The sequence below is a fragment of the Scophthalmus maximus genome, chromosome 6 (genome assembly GCF_022379125.1).
Source record: "Scophthalmus maximus strain ysfricsl-2021 chromosome 6, ASM2237912v1, whole genome shotgun sequence".
NCBI classification, from domain to species: Eukaryota; Metazoa; Chordata; class Actinopteri; order Pleuronectiformes; family Scophthalmidae; genus Scophthalmus; species Scophthalmus maximus.
The window spans coordinates 26,108,522-26,129,966 of NC_061520.1; the positions used below are offsets into that span (position 1 = coordinate 26,108,522).

General features: G+C 43.7%; 1 protein-coding gene across 4 annotated transcripts in view; it reads right to left on the minus strand.

The window, feature by feature from the left end:
- Positions 1-1,791: 1,791 nt before the first annotated feature.
- Positions 1,792-21,445, minus strand: part of iqsec1b (IQ motif and Sec7 domain ArfGEF 1b) — a 186,607-nt gene continuing 166,953 nt past the window's right edge. For 3 of the 4 annotated variants that reach the window (XM_035631261.2, XM_035631262.2, XM_035631263.2), the window contains 12 exons: positions 17,391-18,652; positions 16,689-16,850; positions 15,027-15,149; positions 13,920-14,086; positions 13,286-13,425; positions 12,608-12,637; positions 12,324-12,449; positions 12,139-12,238; positions 11,423-11,584; positions 11,132-11,308; positions 9,367-9,416; positions 1,792-6,438 (listed from right to left, as the gene is read on the minus strand). In XM_035631261.2, the coding sequence (XP_035487154.2) occupies positions 5,899-6,438; positions 9,367-9,416; positions 11,132-11,308; positions 11,423-11,584; positions 12,139-12,238; positions 12,324-12,449; positions 12,608-12,637; positions 13,286-13,425; positions 13,920-14,086; positions 15,027-15,149; positions 16,689-16,850; positions 17,391-18,652 (3,039 nt within the window). In that variant the 3' untranslated portion in view covers positions 1,792-5,898. The remainder of the gene's footprint in view (positions 6,439-9,366; positions 9,417-11,131; positions 11,309-11,422; positions 11,585-12,138; positions 12,239-12,323; positions 12,450-12,607; positions 12,638-13,285; positions 13,426-13,919; positions 14,087-15,026; positions 15,150-16,688; positions 16,851-17,390; positions 18,653-21,445) is intronic. The other variant, XM_035631264.2, reaches the window with a different exon arrangement.

Consider the following 21,445-nt stretch of genomic DNA (forward strand, 5'->3'; position numbering starts at 1 on the left):
AGCCAGGCAGGCAGCCGGGCGTGTTGGCTGCGCGAGGCTGAGAGGAGAATACGTGTGCTGCCCGTTTTAACCTTCATCAGCAGTGACACCTTCCACCGAATTCTGTTCAGGTTGATACAAACGCCTGACTGCAGCCGTAGAGGGCTTCTGTTACTGTTGGATAGCTGAGAGCAGAGTGAAACACAGCCACGTTTGCATCACTGTAGGAGGCAGGATCAGAAAGCTGCTACTACAGATGTCATGCCTTCAGTATTGTTTCTTGGAATTCACCAATTTTCACTCAGAGGGGTTAAATTATTGTCGTGGAGGGTGACGTCATCCGTGGCTCCCAGGGGAGCTTCGTCAAAGTCCGGTGATGTCATCAGGATTACCTTAGCAGTGTTACAGAATTACAGAGTTTCGTTTTGGTGGGCTGGTCAAATCGTATTATGGGGTGTGGTTGTGTAGAGGAACTTGACCTAACAACCTCTGTATTTTCAAGATCTTGGCAAGGAATATTGTACCCCTTAATACAGTATATTAACTTAACAAGGAAAAAGATAAACTACTTTACTACTTAGTGCTGAGTGCAGTTACGGGGTTTTAGGGCCACATTGATGAAAAAAAATTAAAGTGAGACTTCGACAATAAAGTTGTAATGTCATGAGAATAAAGTCGTAAGTTTACGTGAAAAAAGTAATATTATGAGGGTAAATTTGTTATTTTACTTGAATTTTTTTTAATTTGATTCAATATTATATCACAGAAATAAACAGCAACCTAGGAAACAGGCGTGAGCCTTTTCAAAGTCCTGATACTGATGATAATGTGGTGCTGATGTGCCAAAAGATGATGTTTCTCCTTATTTGAGAAACCAAGACTGTACAGCTTCACAAAGTTTCTCCATCTTCCTCATTTTCATGCATGAGACTGCTCTTCTGACATAAAATAACACAGAAAATAACACAGATGCCAAATTTTACGACTTCTCAATCTCATATTACGACTTCATTCTCGTAAATGTAAAAAATATTTCTTGCAATATTATTTTTTTTTCTTGTACGACTTTATTCTGGTAATATTTCTACTTTTTCTTGCAATATTATGACTTTTTTTCTTGTTATAGTACAACTTTATTCTGGTAATATTATTACTTTATTCTCATAAAATTCCGACAATATTCTCATATCATTTCGACTTTTTTCTTGCAATATTATGACTTTTTCTTGTAATAGTACGACTTTATTCTGGTAATATGACTTTATTCTCATACATTTACAACTTTATTCTCATTACATTTTGACTTTATTCTTGTAAAATTAGGACTTCATTCTCATAATATTCTCACATTATTCTCATATTTCAACTTTTTTCTTGCAATATTAAGATTTTTTTTTCTTGTAATAGCACGACTTTATTCTCGTGATATTATGACTTTATTTTTGTAAATTTACAACTTTATTCTCAAAGTCTCAAATGATTTCTCTCATGTGGCCCTAAAATTCCGTCCTACGAATTGGGATCACCAATTTTTTTTCTAATTACTATCCTACAGGACGTAGGACCTTTTGGGGAGCAAAGTTTACAATGAGTGTGATTCTTTTGTAGTAGTTTGAATGGTCTGATGGTTTTGGTGGATAGTTAGCATATTACAGCGGGTCCTCTGATTGTAGAACCACTTTTGGGTATGAGAGCAATGTTAGGACTCTGAAAAGAAAAGTCTGGTGTGAACATTCAGGTGGAAAACCCCTTGACATTCATTCGACCGAGACCAAGAAAAAGTTTGACAAAGAAGGGACGTGCGGAGGCGAGTCAGGTTTGACAGTATATCATTTTATTTTGCGTTCTCAACATCGTCACAGTACTAGTTTTACATCAATAGGGTTCTTGTTTCTACTTAGGAACAGAATGCATAATAAAATAAGAGCACTCCTCCCTTCCCTTTGACTTGAAAAGTGGGCTGTGAGCGTGAGAGGACGGGGGAAAAGTGTCGTAACGTTGACTGTGTAACAGTTTGGTGTTCATCTCTAGATCCTATGATAATTTAGTTCTGTCGGAGGCAGAGAGAAGCAGTTTGATGATTATGTAAATATCAGAGGGGAGCAGGAATGCACCTTCAATGTAACTGCAGACATTGAGTAGTAGTAATAACAATAATAATGATAATAATTTACAGAGTATTTACATGTTTTCTCGTTCTTAACCCACCCTTAAAATGTTTCCTCCCTTGCAATCCCTCTTGGCTTCATCACGTTACATTCGATTTCCCCAAGATGGATTTGCTATTTACACTCAGCAGCTTAACGCCACGTCTCTATACTGTACAGTGGAAACAGAGGTGAGATGCATGGCGGAGTGGGATGACACGACTTTCAACGAAAAGACATACTAGCAGGCCCGGAACTAAATGTAAACAAGCATCCGTCAGAGAAATCAAAACTACATTAAAAAGTTTAGGGTCTAGTCAAGCCCGCTGTCCAATGGAACAATAAAAAAAGGGAAAGAAATAGAAAGGAAAGGAAAAGACAAAAAGAAATGGTAGGCATCAATGGCATGCAACAGAGCACCTCACACAGAATGTGGACAGGTTTTTTACAATAGATCAGTCTTCCGAGGGAACTGGAGGGTCGCGACTGAGAACGCTTTGATTAGATCATTCAGGCTATTAATATTTAGTAAAGCTAGGTGCCTTCTCGGCTATTGTCTTAACACTAGTCAGCAATAATCAGACGCCGGTCTGATGAGAACATTTCCGATTAGTCAAATGTCGGGGTGCGGTTGGTCGATTCAATTTTGGTCCCTAATTGACGATGCCATATTGGCACTTACCTGACCGCACTGAAATAGATCCAGCAAAAAGGGGCACATTTTACAGATCTGAGTCAAAGGTTAGATATACTGTAACCTACAGAACATTAAGTAAAAAAAAAAGAAAAGAATAGGGGGCATTTTTAAGCCTTCAATAATAGTACAGTATTCAGTGTGAAAGGGGGAGAGTGGGGGAAGATACGCAGCAAAGGGCCGGGGTCGATTCTAACGAGAAACCATTTATAAAGAACTGATAAGATTGTTACCAATGGTTTCATTAATGGAAAGTAAACACAAATGCTGTATAAACCAGTAATCTTTTAGCAGGTGTATGACACTGCTTTCAGACCCTCGAGCATCTCGTGTTGCGATTGGTTTAGTTAGTCGAGGACTGTCAGTGAGAAACGTGGGGAAACCCTGTCGGCCATGACACATGGGGGGGTTTTCCTTCACCAGCTCTTAAAGCCCCAATGTGTCCTTTATTCTGCGGCATTTGGTGGTAAAGTTGCAACCGACAGGGACACTTTATGGTGACTTTATTCCATTTCCGTTTTTCCGCCAGCGTCTGAAAATTCCATGCAAATGCGACGTACTCGTGACCTTTCTGTGCAGCCGTATTCAACGCGACGCAGCAAACATGGCGTCTTACAGGGAGGTCGGGTCCACCTCATATAACTACATTTAACTCATTTAAAGTTGACGAAAAAACATCAGTTCTTTTTTGCAGGTGATTATACATATATGAACACATAGTTAAAGACAATATATTCAATTTCTGTGAATAAGTTCTCCTAAATATTACACACTGTAGCTTTAAGGTCATCCCGAAGACTGCCTGGTCTCAAAAGCAAAATTTTCAGTATGGGTATTGCCAATCGACGCTGATCTATTAACCATTAATAAGGTTGACAGGGAATTAGGTTAACTGATGAATTAATCAACTTAGTGACAACTTTTTTACTCACTGTAACGGGTTATTAGAAGGTGGTAGCTCAAACCCCCTGGGGTAAAGACGCAGGCCTCTAAGAATACCGATCTACTGGATATCACTTGACAACAGTAATGTGTGAGCCATTGACAAGACACAGATGACAAATATGAAGATAGAGAGAGTTCAATTTGTTATATAGCTGTCGGTCAATTAGCAAGAACGTTTCTCTTAAAAGCAACGCCCCGCTCTCGCCACTGTCATATCAGTAGGATCCATGAAACTATTCTATGCGGATCAGGAAAGGACACAGATTGGATTCTCCTCTAGAGTGACACAAATACATAGTTGACTTCGGCTGTAATCAAAGAAGTCAAAACTACACTACCATTCATTTTTTTCAACGACCGCCAACTGTAAGTCTGATATAGTTTGGGATTACACGACAGTTGGACAATATAGCCTCAAAATACATTGTTACATGCAGTTAATCAGTTTGACATTCTTTTTCCGCGTGGAGCGTTCAGTCCTTTTAAAACCAATGTGGAAAGTTCGCACTTCGCTGATACATCGGGGAAGAAATGACAAAGGACTCTGGGGGGGGGCAACGACTTACAGAACTAAACAAAATGGAACAAAAAGCAGTTGCAATTGCTCAGAGGCAAAAAAAGTAAATACATATTGCACAAGTAAAAAAAAAAGAAAATGAACATCCATCTCATGGTCTTTCATCAGATACAGGCTAACTTCTGCCATTGATATTCACTAGACGCTCACCAGCACACCAGCCCCCTGGCCCACACACACATCGGAGACTGTGCACAGGAAGCCCGGTAGGTACGACCAGCCCAGCCCATAATATGTCAGACAGATGATTGATATAAAACTGCCATTTTGCGGCGAGTGAAGCCTGAAAGAGTGCTGCCACCAATCGCAGAGTGATAATCATTGATCTCTGCACTGTGGCAATCGGCGCGGCTCCGCGGAGAGGTCCGGATCTGGGGAGTGAACGGCACACGCCGCCCTGGAGACGCCCAGTGGCAACTGAAGACGGACAGAGTACACTCAGCCAGCTGAGAGCTCCCACATCAGGAGAGACACTTGGGACAGTTGTGTTGTGCCGTTTCCCCGCTCCACTGTCTGCACAGTGTTTTCTTTTCCCCACGAAATCCACGAATAAAAACTCCTCCTCTTCCTGCAGAACGGACTTGAAGAATCCCACCAGGCTGCGATATAGAACATATACTATAGAGCACTCTTTCGCATTGTTTATTGGACGCTTAGAAAAATAGTTTAAAAAAATAAAATTGGAGGGTGGACAAGCAGCCAGTACTGGACGGCGGACATTCAGCGGAAATCCAGTTTGCTCAGCGGGCTCGCTGTGGCGTCCTGTTTCCCAGAGCGGGAGACACGACTCGGAACCAATGAGGTGCAGTGGATGAGTTTGACTTCTCAACAGTGAAACTACGCCGCCTGTGTCCGAGTATAATACTGAGAGGTGTAATTGATGCCATTTGTTCTGTTGTAACAATAATTATTAGAACAGCTGATATTATTATTATTATACAAAATACTATGCACAATATACATAAAGCGATTTTTTTTTTGTGGCTAAATTAGTAAATGCTTGAGTAATTGGCACAATTATCACTGCTAACAGAGATATCACAGTGCACTGTGAGCTACCGCTACATTACATACTTGTACAGCTACTGCTGAGGCGGACCCTCTCTCTGTCTGTCTGTCTGTCTCTGTTCAGCCAAAGCTCCCTGACCCCAGACAAAATCACTCTGGAGACAATAAAGTCGTGTTAACCATTTACTTGTTTTTCGGTATAATACTAGTAGGTGAGATATTTGATCATGTTCTCCGATTTACTGAGGAGGAACAGTAGTTGTGGTCTTTGTGCATGCTCTTGCATTGTTGTCTGTTGCTGTTCGAGGCGGGCAGACAAGACTTCTGACCTGAAATGAGATGGAAAACTGAAGAAAAAAAAAAAATTGTTTGGGTTTGAATGACGTGTCCCAGTGCTGAGTGTAAGGGGAAAATGCTGATGGAGACACGGGATCTTGTCTGGCTTCACGTCACCACAACAGCGATGCACAGGGCAACAGTCTCATCAGCAGAGAGCCGGAAGGAGGAAAGAAATGAAAGTTCAGTGTCAGCCCCTCCCCCCCTGCGCCTCACACCACTGTGCTGATGCCGCTGTGCTTGGGCTTGGTGCTGCTGGAGGCCTGGGCGGACGGCAGTGGTGGGCCGTGGTGGTGGGGGCCATGGGCAGGGTGGGCGGAGTGCGCCGGATGGCTCCCGTGGCCGTGCGGTGTGTGCGGCGGGTACGGTGGCTGCTGGCCGTGAGACGGGGGCTGATGGAACTGGTGCGGAGGGTGCTGCAGGTGGGCGGGCGGGTGGTAGTGGTGGTGGTGGTGGTAAGGCGGCGGGTTCTGGGTCACGTGGCAGAATTGGGCGTGGTGCGGGTGCACAGTGACCGCCGTGTCCGTCTCGACCCGGGCCGTGTGGTGCAAGTTGCCGGGGTGCGGGGTGTGCGAGATGAGGGTGGGGTGCAGGGGCTGAGGGGTGGGGCTGGGCGACTTCACGCGCCTGGTGCCGAACAAGGTCCCGAGCAGCGAGGAGGAGTTGGGCAGCGACTGGCCACTGTGGCGGGACGGGCAGTCCCGGCTTGAGGGGGCTCTCCGCCGCATGTGAGGACTGCTAATGATGGACCCCTGAAAGAGAGAGGAGAGTCAGCGCACAGCAGACACACAGCAGGAAGCCTACTTCTGCGATCCGAAGGCAAACAGCAGGAAAAAGTCCAAACTAGCTGGAAATGTTGGGCAGACAGAAGACATATTTTGGCCTCTGCACTGTGCACGGCCTCGTCAAATTCTTCACGGAGCAGAACTGACTGCGAGACCGGCCAGCGGCTGATCTCAAATCTCAAGTGGTTGCTCGTGTTGCCTTGTGGAAAAAGTCTGGGTTTCGGTTTGTCTCTCCGTGCTAACATCTCATGGTCAACTCTCCCTTAAATGGTTCGGGGGCTGAGCTCGTGAGAATCAGCCCGAATCTGTCTGTCACGAGGAGACAAACAGCTGCTGCGTCTTCAGTCCCTCGCTCTCTCCCTACATCTGGTTTCCAGGTTGACAGTGCCCTATTTAAGTTCCACGCTCCCCGACATGAACATTTGCATGCGATACCATTTTTTTTTGTTCGCTGTCAGTGCACGACTGACTTAACTGACGCTTTTTGATGTTTCTAAAATTATTGCTCAGCAGGGCAAACAACAAGAAACACTTTTTTTTTTCTTTTTTTCAAATGAGGACTCAGAGCACAGTAGCACAAAACGAAGACAAATGCAGAACAATCAACACAAAGGTTTACCTTAAAGAAAAGAAGCAGATATATCAGAGCCATGCGTCACATGCAAACGGAACTATTCGTAGACGGGTAATGATGTGCTCACAAGTTTCCATAAATCATTACGTAGTTCGTCTGATGACACTAATGGGGCAGCCTGGGGCCTTGATGAGAAAGTTGGGGAGAATTTAATAATATTAGGGCCTGAGCTCCACTGACAAAGTCAGAGCGAGGACCTATTGTAATCCGAGGAATTATCATCACTATTCAGCAAATAAATCGCTAATTTGAGGCACTAAACCTGCTCCGACCTGCCCAGAAACGTGCATACGCATCAGAACCGGTGAGAAATTTTATATTTTAGGGGTCTTGGGCATAGGCGTTCCAAAATGACTTGATAGAGCCCCATACCACATTTCTACCTGCTTTAAATTTGATGCAGATGAACGAAACTTGGTAGCTCCGTGTATTTATTATTATTTGTATTACTACTGTTGTTGTTGGACGGCTTTGACGCTTTTAAGGTTTCCGTTATGTACTCTGCCATGTATTGCCATTGCCATGTATAAACTACTGACATGTACACATGTAAAACACATTGGTGCTCATGTTTTCATCGCACTAGCATCCTGAACAGTGAGTTGCTGAAAAGGCTAAAATGAGAAACAATAATAATAATGAGTTATTATTACTATTATTATATTATTATCTTTGCACTCTGCATAGGCACTGATGACAGAGGGACTATAATCTGTATGTCCTGAATACTGATAACTAAACCAGTCCTATGATTCTACGTGCCTTACACTATGTTCACGCTAAAACATTTTAGTTTTAAAACCCTTAACTTCTGCTCTGCTCAAGCCACCGGCGTCCACGCGACTAGTTTTCGAGCCCCTAAAATGGAGAACTTTGGAAAACACTACTGTCCGGGATTTAGTTTGAAAACTCTGTGGTTGCATTTTTGTCTGGACCGGCAGAAATGAAGACTCTTGGAAACAATGACACAGTCAACCTCATTCACTTCCTGATCGGGTCTCATTAGTCACGACTCGACTGCCAAAGATGAATGCATAGCGTTTCTAACACTTACTGTCAGTCAGTTCCACCTCGTCTTCGGCCCACGCAACGAATATCCCTGCTCTCAATTTTCACAATCGCTGTTCCTTATTTGTAGTATTTTCTGCAACTAAGAAACCCGCTGCGTCTTCCTGTTTACTGCGTGAATGATCCTGTGGTATGTGTAAGGGTGGATGGAGATCACTGCAGTTAGACAGCTCAACTGCTCATCTGTATGGATTTTGTTTTAAAACGGCATTTTAAAATGAAAACATATTCAAGATGACTAGTTGAATTCATCGTGATATTTACACCGATCTTGAAGATTTTTTTCCGAAAAAAACCCCCATAGTGCCTATCCAGCTGTCAGGAAAATAAGATTAGATTTTTTATTTTTTAGAGAGAAATTAGACTTATGATTTATTTTTTCAGCAGGATCTAATGGGCTTCAGGCTGCATATCACAGACAGTGTGGGAAGCCCTGAGAGATGAACCAACACATTGATGGTTTCGGTCTTTATGTTGGATTTTTTAGACAGTTAGAAAACAAAAAGAAATGTTTCCGTTCTGACAACAGTTTCAAACTCAAAGTAGCAATGAAGGTCTGGAATTTAGGCTTGTGACAAATTATAAGCAATTAAATCGAGCTGACTCAGTTGGTCCCACAGATTGTGTGGCTTGTGAGAGTAAAAATATACGTTCTGCTGCCTACGTGCTTAGATCCTTTATGGTGGCTGAGTGCGACAATAAAAAAAAAGGGGGGAGGAGAGGAACTCGTTGTCAGGGTCAGGGGTCAATGAAAGGAATCAGTGCGAGTTGGCCACGTCGATCTGTGAGCATGCAGTAGCTGGAACTGACCAAGCACAGCCAGGTTTACAGAAAAAGGACAAAATGTAGAAAATGGCTAAAAAAAACGAACCCACGAAGCATGAGGGATGGGATCAGGGATGACTCGGAAGGTGAGAGGTTAACATCAACACAGAGCAGCCCTGATGTGAGTCTGGACTATTAGTAGTCATGCCATGTTGTGCACACGAGGAGGTTAACATGTGTCAGCCACACCGGATCATTCCCGTACGGCCCAGTACATGCATACAGTGTCCAAGGTGCTCACGACAATAAACACCACCAAAGCAGAAAAGAAAACTCAACTTCACAAAGAAACAATAATACAGACACGTGTGTGCGTTCAGAATGAACAACAAAAAAAGTCAGCGCGACATCACTTGCATCCTACTTACTTCCATATTGCTGTCTAGTGATCCTGCACTGCTGCGCCTCCCACGCTTGCCTGCCCAGAACATGTAATATGACACATTAGACATGCCTGGTTATCACGCGGGGGTTCACACATCCCTTTGTCTAGTAGAGGAGGGGCGCTAAGACCATGAGGTGACAAAGGTGGCGCTCGGCTATCTAGCAGTCACTACGACAGAGGGACGTGGATTGGGACTAATGGAAAGGGGGAAGAAGCAAGCCACTACCAGCGCTGCACAACTGGTCAGCCTCTAGCAACAAGAGAAAACTCCAGCTTGATCATTTCGTTATGTGCCTGTGCAGCTGGCAGGGGACCTTCCTGACACTGTAAGTACGTCATCTCTATCGAGCTGCAAGACTTGAAGAAGAATCGAAGCAGTAGAGGCCAAGGTGTCCTGCATGTTAGTCCTGAATATGAATCGTAACGATTTTTTGGGGGACTAGCGAATACACTGCATGCACTTGGCTTCCTGACGTACTTCCGTTTCAAAATAATGCTGCTCGTCTGTGTGCGGTCTGTAGCCTATCCCGTTACTGTTTACTCACTACTTCATTCAGCGTTTTGTCACGAGTGTTGCGCAGGAAAATGTCCAAAATGGGACATTTTCAAAAAACAGATGAAGAAGTCCTCAGAGCAGTGCCGTGTTCTTCTTTGTTCGGCGTCATCGAAATTTAATGGCGTGCTAAGTCCCGTCCCGACCTGAGAAGACGATGGCTGGTAAACATATGCCCGGATCGTTTCTCTGTCACCTCTCACACAAAGGTCCTGCAGCAGACACTTCCTTACCGATTGGCTAACGAAACAGCGCCATTGTTGAACTGGACCGGAAACAGTTGAGCAGCACTAGGTCGAACCCGGATGGTTGTGCAAGTAGCCCATTACCTTGTCCCTCTCTGGTTTCTAATGGAAGCTATCTGTCCGCAAATTTGTAGTCTCTAAGACCAAGGTGAGATCGCTATGACATCAGCTGTGGTTTCCTTAAGCTTGACAGAGCTGATCCAGAGCCATAGGAGACACCGTTTAACAGGCTGAGCAGCACTCCACATGATTAGTAAACTCGGTACAATTCCCTTGGACGCTGTATTACTACCAATCACCTGTACACGCTTCAAAGTCAACTGCGTGATCCTTGAACAACTCTGAAAGAAAAAATAGGCCTTAAAAAAATCCGTCACTGATTGGGCTCTATAAAGGCCAAGCCAAAAATATGTTTTGTCTAATTCAAAAAGCATTAAAAGCATTGTTTTAAAAAACAGCTCACTTCATTATCTGATGTCAAATTAATAGTCTGAGGTCACTGAGTGTGTTTGCACTGTGGAGGCAGCTCCCTACGCCCTGTCTGAATCAACCGCACAACATTATTTCCTCTTACCACAAAGACGCTCAAATTGATCACGGTGACCTACATAGCGCTGCCTCCTCTGCCACTGGTGACGCAGGATTATTAGTTGATAGCCTCGAAATAAATTACACCTTGGTCCATTTGCAAACACGCCCCTTCTCGATCTCCGCGCTTCACTGGCTTCATGGCTTAGAGACTGCCATGCACAGGTCAGGCAGAGTCTGGCTACCACCACCAAATCAAAACCGTGCAGGAACCCAGCCATTTATGAAGTTTTCCAGAGCACATTAACATTCAAAAGGAGTGAACAATGTTATCCCAGCATTCAGCTCAGGTATATGCTGCACTAATTCTAGCAGAGGGATAGGAGATGAGATTGTGTTACCATGGCAATCCCCGGTTTTACCTGCATCTGAGAGGTCACGCAGGGAGCTGCTGAGGGCGCTCCTCTTCAAACCTTCGCTGATGGCGTAGCTGTCGTCGAGGCTTGCTCGGCTCAGATTGCCGTTTCCCGTTTCCTTCTTCAACCCAGAGCACTGTGACATGCTGGGCCTCACCACCCCCTTCTGTTTTTCGAGCTCAGCTGTGCAGGGGGGACACAAAATGCAAATGTACACTGCTCCAGGTGTCCACATTTGGCATCAAGGCAAATGAGTCAGATTGAATTAAATGAATGCCAAAGAAAACGTTTGCTCACATTCTATCCGATACTTCTCCATCTCTTGGACTTCAGCGATTGATTCTCGCAAATCATCCGTAAACTTTTTGCGGTCCTGAGGATTGGGCGCGTTGAAGTTGATGAGGACTTTGATGTCCGCTCCGGGAACGGCCGAGGTCAGACGAACGCCATTGGGATAATCTAAAGAGTGACAACATCAACACTTAAACACCTGTCCACACAATGTGTACAGACCCCTTGGGGTGTCTATGGCAATAAGAGCTGTTTGAATAACTGAAAGAATTTATGCCAAAAGAGGTTGGCCTGGGAACGCCAGACCGATTTACATTTGCGAATGGGTCATGGACCTCGCTGTTCATTTTTGATGCTTAAATGGCAATAGTTGACATAATTGCTCTCATGACAGATTGAAATCTGTCTGTAAGGGAGGGGGACCAAAGCCATCTGCAAGCTTGTGATTATTCACTCTTGCAGTGCGAGTGCCCAACAAAATTGTAGAAACAGCATCTGAAACCCATCCTTCCATGATACCAGAATTATTTTTTTCTGAAAATCTAAGATCAGTCAAGCATTTCCATTTCATGCAGCGATTTGTCTTGAATGTATGTGTTGTTGTTATTCGTTTTTGTAGAAGTCACTGCCCCGCTGCGTTTGAGTTGGATCATTAAAAAAACCGACAGACTGGTTTGTATGAAGCACACTGAAGCCTTCAAAAACATCTCCGCGGCACTTACACTGATTCTCGATGAGCAGCACTTGCATGCCATAAAGTGAGAAGGACTGCCGGAAGCTGTACGTCACCGAGTTCTTCTTCTTCTGGAAAATTTTAGTTACCTGAGAAAACGCAAAAGCATACAATGTGGTTTGGACTCCATGAGTTGGATTCGCTTATGTGCAGGAGGAATATTGTCTGACATACCACTAGCAGGTCATTAAAGAGGAAGATCTCCCGTTGGTGCAGGCCCAACTTTTGTGGTTTGTTGGGGTCAGGAACTTCAAAAAGTCTGCAGTAACAGACCAGTCTCCGGTGGGGTAGGGACAGCACCTGTACACACACGATGCATCATCGTTTCTGTGTCGGTTTCCTCTGCCTCACAGGGTTTTCAAGGCATTGCCCCTTAGTTTGCACTCAGTTCACATCTTCACATCAGTTTCATCAAGCCTCCAGATATTTTACAACCCAAAAGAAAATGTATTACTTACACAGCCCAGACCATGATGTAAAGAGCCAATCTATGGAATGAGAGAAACATATAAGAGTCATTTTACAGGGATTGGTGGACAGATATGGAACTTTGTAAATTCCTGACACATCAAAGAAAAAAACTTTCATGTATGATGCACAAGAAATACAAAATACAAGTTTTACGGACATGAGAGCAAACATCTAAATGTCCTTTTTTAATATTTTCTGACTCCAGTCTGTGTCAACCTTTAGGGACCATGATACCTTCAAGGTCCATCGGACTTCTGCTGATTTGTGTAAGTAAATTGAAGTTCATTTGATGATATCAGTGGAGCAAAGAGAAGGGTGGGGGGTTCAAGATTGCTGGTTGTGAGGCTGTTAATCTTATTTATTATCACAAAGCTCTTCACATGGCACTTCTCTTGGCTGGCAAAACACATTACATTCAGCATGAAGGTCTTCGGCCCTGAAGAATCGACGTGTCACAAAGAGAAGAAAGCGGCTACAGGTAAATTGTGCTTCCATTTCTTTTATGTTTGGGATAATGTGATAATGTTGGCTGTGGGTACTCTGTGACAGGTACAATGGGTAATTTTGTTACTGTATGCTCCTGCTAGATTCAGGTCTTGAATAGCGGGGGAGATAAAAGTACTTTACATACTCTACATTCAGCAGCAGTCCAAACTCAAACTTACTGGCTTTTTCCCAACAATGAGTTTTTCCACTTTTTGAACCTGAGACACATGGTCTTCATTAGTCTTGAGCTCCCGCTTGCGAATCCGCTCATATATCCCAACCAGCATCTCTCGGGGGATGTCCTCCCCGTCATCCACTCCTGAGGATGAGAGGAAAAGAGAGACGGATTAATGATTAACTCGCAGATTTGTGAGAGTTGATGAACTCCTGAATTTACTTACATACTGCAGTGCTGCACATATTCCTAACGGTACAGACAGAAATGCCCTTCACTGAGGATGAGTATTTCTCCTCCACTAAATACTGTACTTTTAATTACTGACACTCCAATAGGCGGAGAAATGGGTGAGCCATGCCACAAAGCCCCTCCTAATACCCTCAAAATCCGTTCAGGGCAAATAAAAAGTGCTTCGCTTCAACAGCAAAGAGCTCTTGACCATGACTTAAAAACCACCCCACCCCCACCCCTGAAAGAGCCTTATTAACAGGGATATTAACCAAGGCAAAATGCATGTACAAAACTCAATTTGAGGTGAATATTTATCCTTTGGACCGTGCAGTATGTCTCATGAGAACATAGGCTTTTTATTTGTCAGTAAGCTGGATTTGGCAGAGGGAGGGAGAACAAAGCACCTCGAAGGTTCTTAACAAAGTCCTCCAGCTTCATCTTCCGCTCAGGCTTGACGTTGGGGCTGTACATGTCCGTGTTGAGGAGGATGATGGCAAAGGCCAGGATGAAGATGGTGTCCGGGTTCCTGAACTGTCGCACCACACCAGGGTTGCAGATGCAGTAGCGTTGGCTGCAAAGAGGATACAGAAACACAGAGAGCATCAGTATGAAGACTTCCATTCAGGACATCAGTAAATCAGTACGCTTCCTGTTTAGTGGTAAGTTCCACTCGTGGGCAGGGGTATCAATACATGATATTGATATGGCGCTTTCCGCTGTCTGCGCTCCAGCCACTTACAATCAAATAATGCTTCATTAAGGCTTAAGTCAAAAGAACAATGAGCCAGTACCAGTGAGGGGAATCTGTCAATACAGCCTGAAGCCATCAAGTAGGCCATGTTATAACTCTGTGAGTCAACATAAAGTGAGCTCATAATCATAGCTGCACTGGGCTTCAGGCAAGTGCCAGACGATCAGTTATTGTTATCTCCCTAAAGAAACAGCGAGGGGGTGTGTTCACTGAGGCCAACGCGTCCTTGTTCGCTGCTGATCGAAGCTAATTCTCGGTGGATCTGAGATCACATTTCTACCAGACATTTGGAGCAAATAAATGAGAAACAAACAACATCCATCAGCAGCCCTTGGGGAAGGTTTGCCTCAACGTTTTGAGATATTTTTCTCTAAATGATTTTCTGCAATGATCTGCTTGAACAAAGTCTGGATTTTTAAAATGGGTTTGCACTGCTCTGCCGATCTCCGCCTGCGAGTAGACTTTTTGGTGTCACCTCTGTTTTAGAGGATAATGGTGTTTTGGAAACAGTGTAAAGCTAGCTTGCGGCATCCATTAATCATACACGCCATGTTGGCATAAACACTGGATGTGGCAATGAACCCCGTAATGATCATCCTGTCACATAATCAGCAGGTCTAAGTTGATGTAAGACCCTGTTGGGGAAAACATCACTTTATTCCTCCTCACTTGTCTCCTTGTGGGAAAGCTGCATGACTTAGGTTTGGGAGATGGAACCATGTCAAATGTCGCGTCCTTCTGCTTTCAGACGGGCTCTCACCTGTAGGCCTCTATCAGCCGCTCAACCTTCTGCGCTTCTCCCTGGACTCTGATGTGAGCCTGGAACCTCCTGAGCGCTTCGTCCAGCTCCATAGCTGAGAAGTCCATCTCATCCACCACGCAGCTGGTGGAAAAACACACAGTCAGCAGCGGTGAGAAGATCCGTTGGCACGGGGGAATAGAAAATACTGTGTGAAGGCATATGCCCACAATGAACCCCAAAACTTGTTTTCATTGTTGTAAAAAAAAAAGGAAAAACATTAGGTGGGGATTTTTATGATGGCACAGATAAGGAGTTTTTTTCAAGTATGATGTGAGAAAATGTCCAAAACACGCCAAAATTTGCTCACTAAAATCAAAAGGGCCGACTTCCTGCTGGTTGGAGGTAATGGCACCCCGGTCTTCTTTGTAAGTCTTGTTGTGATACACGTGCCTACCAAATTTTGTTAATCTACATCAAGCGTTAAGCAAGGGGGAATGTGGTAAGGGGCTTTATTGAGTTATTTTGGGCAGGTTGGAGCACATTAAGTGCCTCAATTAAGCTATTTATTTGCCGAATAATAATAATAATAATGCAATAATTCCTGCAATTACAATAGGTCGGGCCCTAATCAAAGTATTACAAGTGCATATAATAGACAAACATTTGAGACATTTGGAGTTGTGCTTATGGTAGTGGAAACACACTGTTACACGGTAATATATGTATAGTATGGTACTCGCTCTTCTCTTAGCTCTGTTTTGTATATTGACTCCTGAGAAAAATGTCTGCCTCTGTAGTTGGTTAATGATCCATTATTTAAAAGAGCTGATGAGCACTGCAGAGCTTTGTGTCTCTCTGGGTTCATCACAACGAGTGATCCCTTTCACACAACTAATTAGATCCACTGTTCATATATATAATCGATTTGTGCAGCTGTAATGCAGAACACTTACTTGAAATTGTTTTTTTGTTTTTTTCCTTTTGCTATGAGCATAATGGATATGATCGACTTCTACTTAAATAAAGGACCCGAGCGCTTCTTTTTGCTGAAGAGAGGATTGTGCCTTGGCTCTCCGGAGCCCTGATACCTTGATACCTTACATGTCAGGGTCTATAGACGTTTTCTCAAGGCGCCCTTTAGATATGCCTGTCAAACTGACACTGACAGACCTTTCCTGGCCTTATCCTCCACTGAATCTCAATGGGCTCTGATAAAGCTGGTTTGCTTTAAGTGTGATCCCCCTCAGTCTGTCCAGTCCAAAGCATAAAATAGAAGCGCTATTTGAATGATGCAGTGAATCACGGCTGGAAAATGTTCATGACTTCCCTTCCTTATTAAAAGGACTGTGGAATATAAATGGAATCCGTATGTTTAATTGAGTATCACAGCAATTTCCTGAGTGGGTTCTATTTCTGTTTATTTCCTGGATCTAACTTGAGTCATTATGTAGTACTTAGAAACTCCAAAGCTGTTTGAATGATAGAAGATTGCAAACTGACAACCCTATTGGCAAGTAAATGATGATTTAAAGATATGTTCCCTGGAGGAAGATTAAAAAAAAATTCTGTGCAAGTGTCTAGGTGGCAAGTTCAAATGCCTGTTTATAGAATCTTAACGTTTTCAGGGTAATTCATCTGCACATACACATAATACAAAGACATGAACTGCTGCAAACTCACTCAAGGACATCTCGGTTGAACTGTTTCTGTCTGTTACCCAGGAACTCGCCAATCATCTGCCTACTCAAGCCCTTTCTCTGAAGCAGGAAGTGGGCCACACCCACCGGAGTGTCGGGAACAAAGTTTCGCTCTATCAGATACTGGATGCCTTTTTCTGGTTTCCTGGAAAAAACGAAGATGGTAGAGAGGGAGATACAGAGAGACAAAAAAGAAAAAAAGTGAAGACACAGTCCAAATCTGTGATAATTCCACTGCATTTCTGTCCCTGGCCAAAATGTGTGTCAGATGAGGGATTAAGGGAGGCAGGGAGGGAGATGGTGGGATGGAATGAGGACAGAGAATGGGGGAGGAGGGAGGTACTTTTCTCCATGGTGTTGATCACAAATGATTAAAAGGAACTTAATGGGCAGCTCTGAAAGAAACCAAATCCACAATCATCAATGATTAAATATAATGACACAGGCTCAGATAAGGATGAAGTGGGCAGAATGAGTCCCGGGCTCGTTTGCACCAAGTAGAAAAGGCCGATAGCTGTTTCAATCAACATCAGGGCATATTCATCATACAGAGGAGTTTCATGTTAGGTTCTTCAAAACATAAGTAATGGCCTGGACAATCCAGAGGCTAAAAGGTCCACGCAGTGATTGCGTCTGGCTGTGTGGACAGTTTGTTAATGCAACTTGTGTAGTGGACTGTACTTACTTGTTGAAGAGGTTTAGGCCAATGCGGTAGTGCCGCTTACGGATGATGTCATTACTGAAAGCAGGCGAGTCCCAGCTGTTTCGAGTCTCTTTGTGGTATGTCTGCTTGCTGAGTGTGTGCTCTCTCAGACTGTCTCTGGAGGAGGACTCAGAACTACAGTTGATGGTGTCATTGGAGTTGGATGTGCTGTTGATACTATCGTTGTCGCCATCAGAAAAATCGGACTCTGACTTGCTTTGCCGGTTCGCGGTTCCGTTGATGGCCAGATGGGCCTCCAGTTGTCGTGGTCGATGACGCGAAGCGTCCTCTTCCCTGGAAGGCCCGCGGGGTGGCAAACTGTGGCTAATGTGTTTGGGGCTGCTCTGCTGGTTGCTCAGGCTCCGGTCGTAAGCATTCTGTCTCTTCAAAGAGCTGCGGTCAGAACGATCGCTCAGCTCCACCGAGCTGTCGCTGGGAGGCTCAATGGTCAGTAAGGGTAGGTGGTCTACCCGCAAGCGCTGTTCTTGGCATTCCAGGGAAGGTGTACTGCGGCAACTGGTGTCCGTGTCCGCTTTATCATCTTTATGAGCCAAAGACCAATAATCCTGGGAGGAGTTGAGGGAGCGCTGACGCAAGTCTGATTCTGTGCTGGAGGGCCGGTCTACAGACTGAGTCAGAGGCAGGGGTGGCGACAGTTCCTCTTCATCAATGTAAAGGGTTACATCACTATAGGACGCCGTCATCTCATCCAGTTTGCGGTGATCTGAGGCGCTGTGGGAAGGTTTCATCTGGCAGCTCACCTCCCTCTCCATATCCTGGTGACCTCTCCCTGGCTCAGAGTGGCTGTCATCACCATGCAGACTGCGACAGTTTAGAGCGTCATCTATGGACTCAGCTAGAGATTTGACCTGTCTGGAGAAGGCATCTTCTAGTTCTGTGATAGCATCTGTGAAGTCGCTCTGTGTCGTGGGTGTCTTGGCCTGCACCCCCATCTCCCCACCATGTTCTGACTGCACCAGTGCACCCATTTTGGTGCCATCATCTGTTAGCGAGACCTGCTTTCCTTCGAAGTAGGAGCTGTGGACTTTTTCAGGTCCTTCAAAGGAAAACTGCATTCTCATATTGGATAGGACGATCCGTCTGGACATACGGTTCTCAGACATAGAGCTTCTAAGACGCTCAAAGTTTTTGTTCATCTGATACTGGCGGAAGGCTGTCTGGATGGTACGGGCTGCATGCCTGGTTATGAAACGCCCACCATATTTTCGCTCTAGCATCTCCACCTGCAGGAAGAGAAGGAAAGTTTGCGCTGTAAATCCCTCTGAGAAACAAACTGGGAACAGTCTAAATAGTCCCTTAGACATTTCTGTATGGGACCCTAACCTTGCAAGTGTTCTCTGCCATAGAACAAGTGGTGATACTGAATTATCACTTTCAACCAAAGTGAAAATGCCTGGTTAGGGCAATGTTATACATGAGGTTGTATTTTGGATTTAATAGACCCAGGTTAGAGGGACACTTTGGTTCTTTTTATTACTGGTGAACTAAAAGAAATAAGTTTTTGGTGCAATTTTGCTCTCAAAAGTTGAAAGGGGGAGGGGTGTGGGGTTAGCATTCTGAGGTTGTCCTGATGTCTTGACGAAGCAACCTATTCTTCTGCAGATTTAACAGGCTGGGTGTAAAATGTCAGTGTTCATTGTTGACCTTGGGAGTTTAACAGAACAAGTTTAAACCAATGTCCATTTACTGTAAATCATTTGGTGGAGCTCTCAACTGTGACTCAGAGTCTTCATCAACAGATGGAGCATGGACACTTGACATGTATACAACATAGTTGACATCGTGTGACATGTGAAGTATGGAACTTCAGTTCAGTATGTTGATCTGAATGGTTTATACCTTGTGTTTCGGCTGTTTTTTTTCCTGCTGGAACTTTCAGGATGGCAGGATGGGGAGTATATGACTCTGATCTAATTTTGTAGAAGAGGACACTACGGATGTTTTACTGCTTTTTTTTTTTGCTGCTTAAACAAACTCAAGAGGAGTGAGGTTGGCATTTTGAAATGGCTGAAATTTAGGGTTTATTAGAATCAAATAGACTCTGGGGGAGGATGAATGATGCTGAGCTTTGATGGGAACCCAGTGTGACTGATAAACTGGATATGGCCTTAATAATGATGTAGAACCACTCTTGAAAAAAATAAAACCGAGCAAAAACAAGATTTAGAGGACAAATAGGACTATTGCTGAGCACTGCAGCACTGAATTCATCTTCATGGTTGAATGCACTTATTGTTAGTCGCTTTGGACTAAAGCGTCAGCTAAATGAATGTAATGTAATGTATTGAATTAAGTGTTTATGAAATAAAAACATGTACTGAAATACAATAGTGTGTGTTACAATATTTTAATGTCTTTTAGAAGAAGGATGAACATGACCATACTAAGGAGTATAGAGTACACTAAACTGACTAACTGAGAAATAGTGACGTGCCTATAATTAGGGCAGTGACTTTAGCTTCGACTTCCAAGGCTGTACCTTATACACATTGACCCACTTTCTACCTATGGACTCATGGTGTAAGATGACACTAATTGCCCTGCCCCATGTAAGGGCCAAGGAGGCCAATGGACCCAAACTTCTCACAAGGAACATGGACGAGGACAGTGACTGTCACTACAAGAAGCTACAGCAAGCACTGCTTTACAAGAGGACCAGTGTCCTTCCCTAAAACCTACTGTTATATGACATGTGTTTGACCTGCATGAGGAGCCTGACAACAGCCTGTGGTATCCAAAAATAAGATGATGATATAGTCCATTATCATTCACTTCTATTAAATCATTTACAAGGGTATTTTGTGACATTTTGTCAAGTCATGACATTACTGACAGTCACTGCATTGTCATCGACCTGCACCAGAGGCCTGCGTGGCTCACTTTGGGTTTCAGATCTGTCAGTAATACCCCAAATGGATCAAAGTGTACTCACTATCAGTTCTTATTGAGTGGTGCATCGTGATCCTATTAGAAGTAAGCTTCAGCAGACGGATGGCGAACTTTGAAATGACATGTATTGCTCCCCCTCTTTTTTCTTTACTTGCAGAGGATCTCTACTACGACGGCGTACTAGGGCCATTGTAGAAAAAAAAAACGTAGCCAGGGGGATAATACATATATATATATATATATAGAGAGAAAAGTGATATTTCAATCTGCTCTGTCTACATGCAATTTCTCATTCACTTCTGCAGCTGTATTACAAGAACACAGTGCAAATTGTTACAAACAAGTTCAAACAAAAGCTGTCTGTTTGTAGTGTGACTGTTTCACTTAGTTAGCCACAAATCTTGGAATTTGGCCAAGTCTTGTAAATGTAGCTGCTGGCGGAAACAAACCAACCCCTGTCTCTACCGGAGGTAAATCCACCTGGCTAATTATTATGCAATGACGTCATCTGTTTTCTTCGTTCTTTCTAAACTTCACTCTGTATTTTGATTTTGATTTTCCCTTTTGACAATAGCTCAGGGAAATGTCCCCCCCAAGCACTGAGCTTTCTGAAAGGTGATCCTGAAGCGATGTAGTTCCATGAAAAACAAAACACAATTTTCTTGATTATTTTAACTCGTAAATTTTACCACTTTAATCTCAGAGAATATCTGAGATATTGTGTTTTTTTCTCCGAATATTAACCCCCTCCCCTGGCTCTGTAATTTTTTTTTTACACAATGACCCTAATACGCTGTCGTACTCTACCTATTCGGGACTGTTTGGCTTGACAACATTGTGGATTAAGTTTTATGATCTCCATCTTGGATCGGTCCAAAATACTGAGCCTGGGTAAAATCTCCTCAGAAACAAATGTTAATGGGCGAGGAAAAACTCAAGATAGAGTAAAATTCTAAAGATCTTGCTGTAGGTCAGTCCCATAACATTGATTGAGAATATTTTCAGATATGGCAACCTCGTTTGTTTGTGTTGATAACTGGCCAGTTAGCCAGTAGGCATGACAAAAGCAGTTGATGTATGTATGTACGTGGTCTTTCAGTGGCGTTGGATTGTTATGACAAACTGTG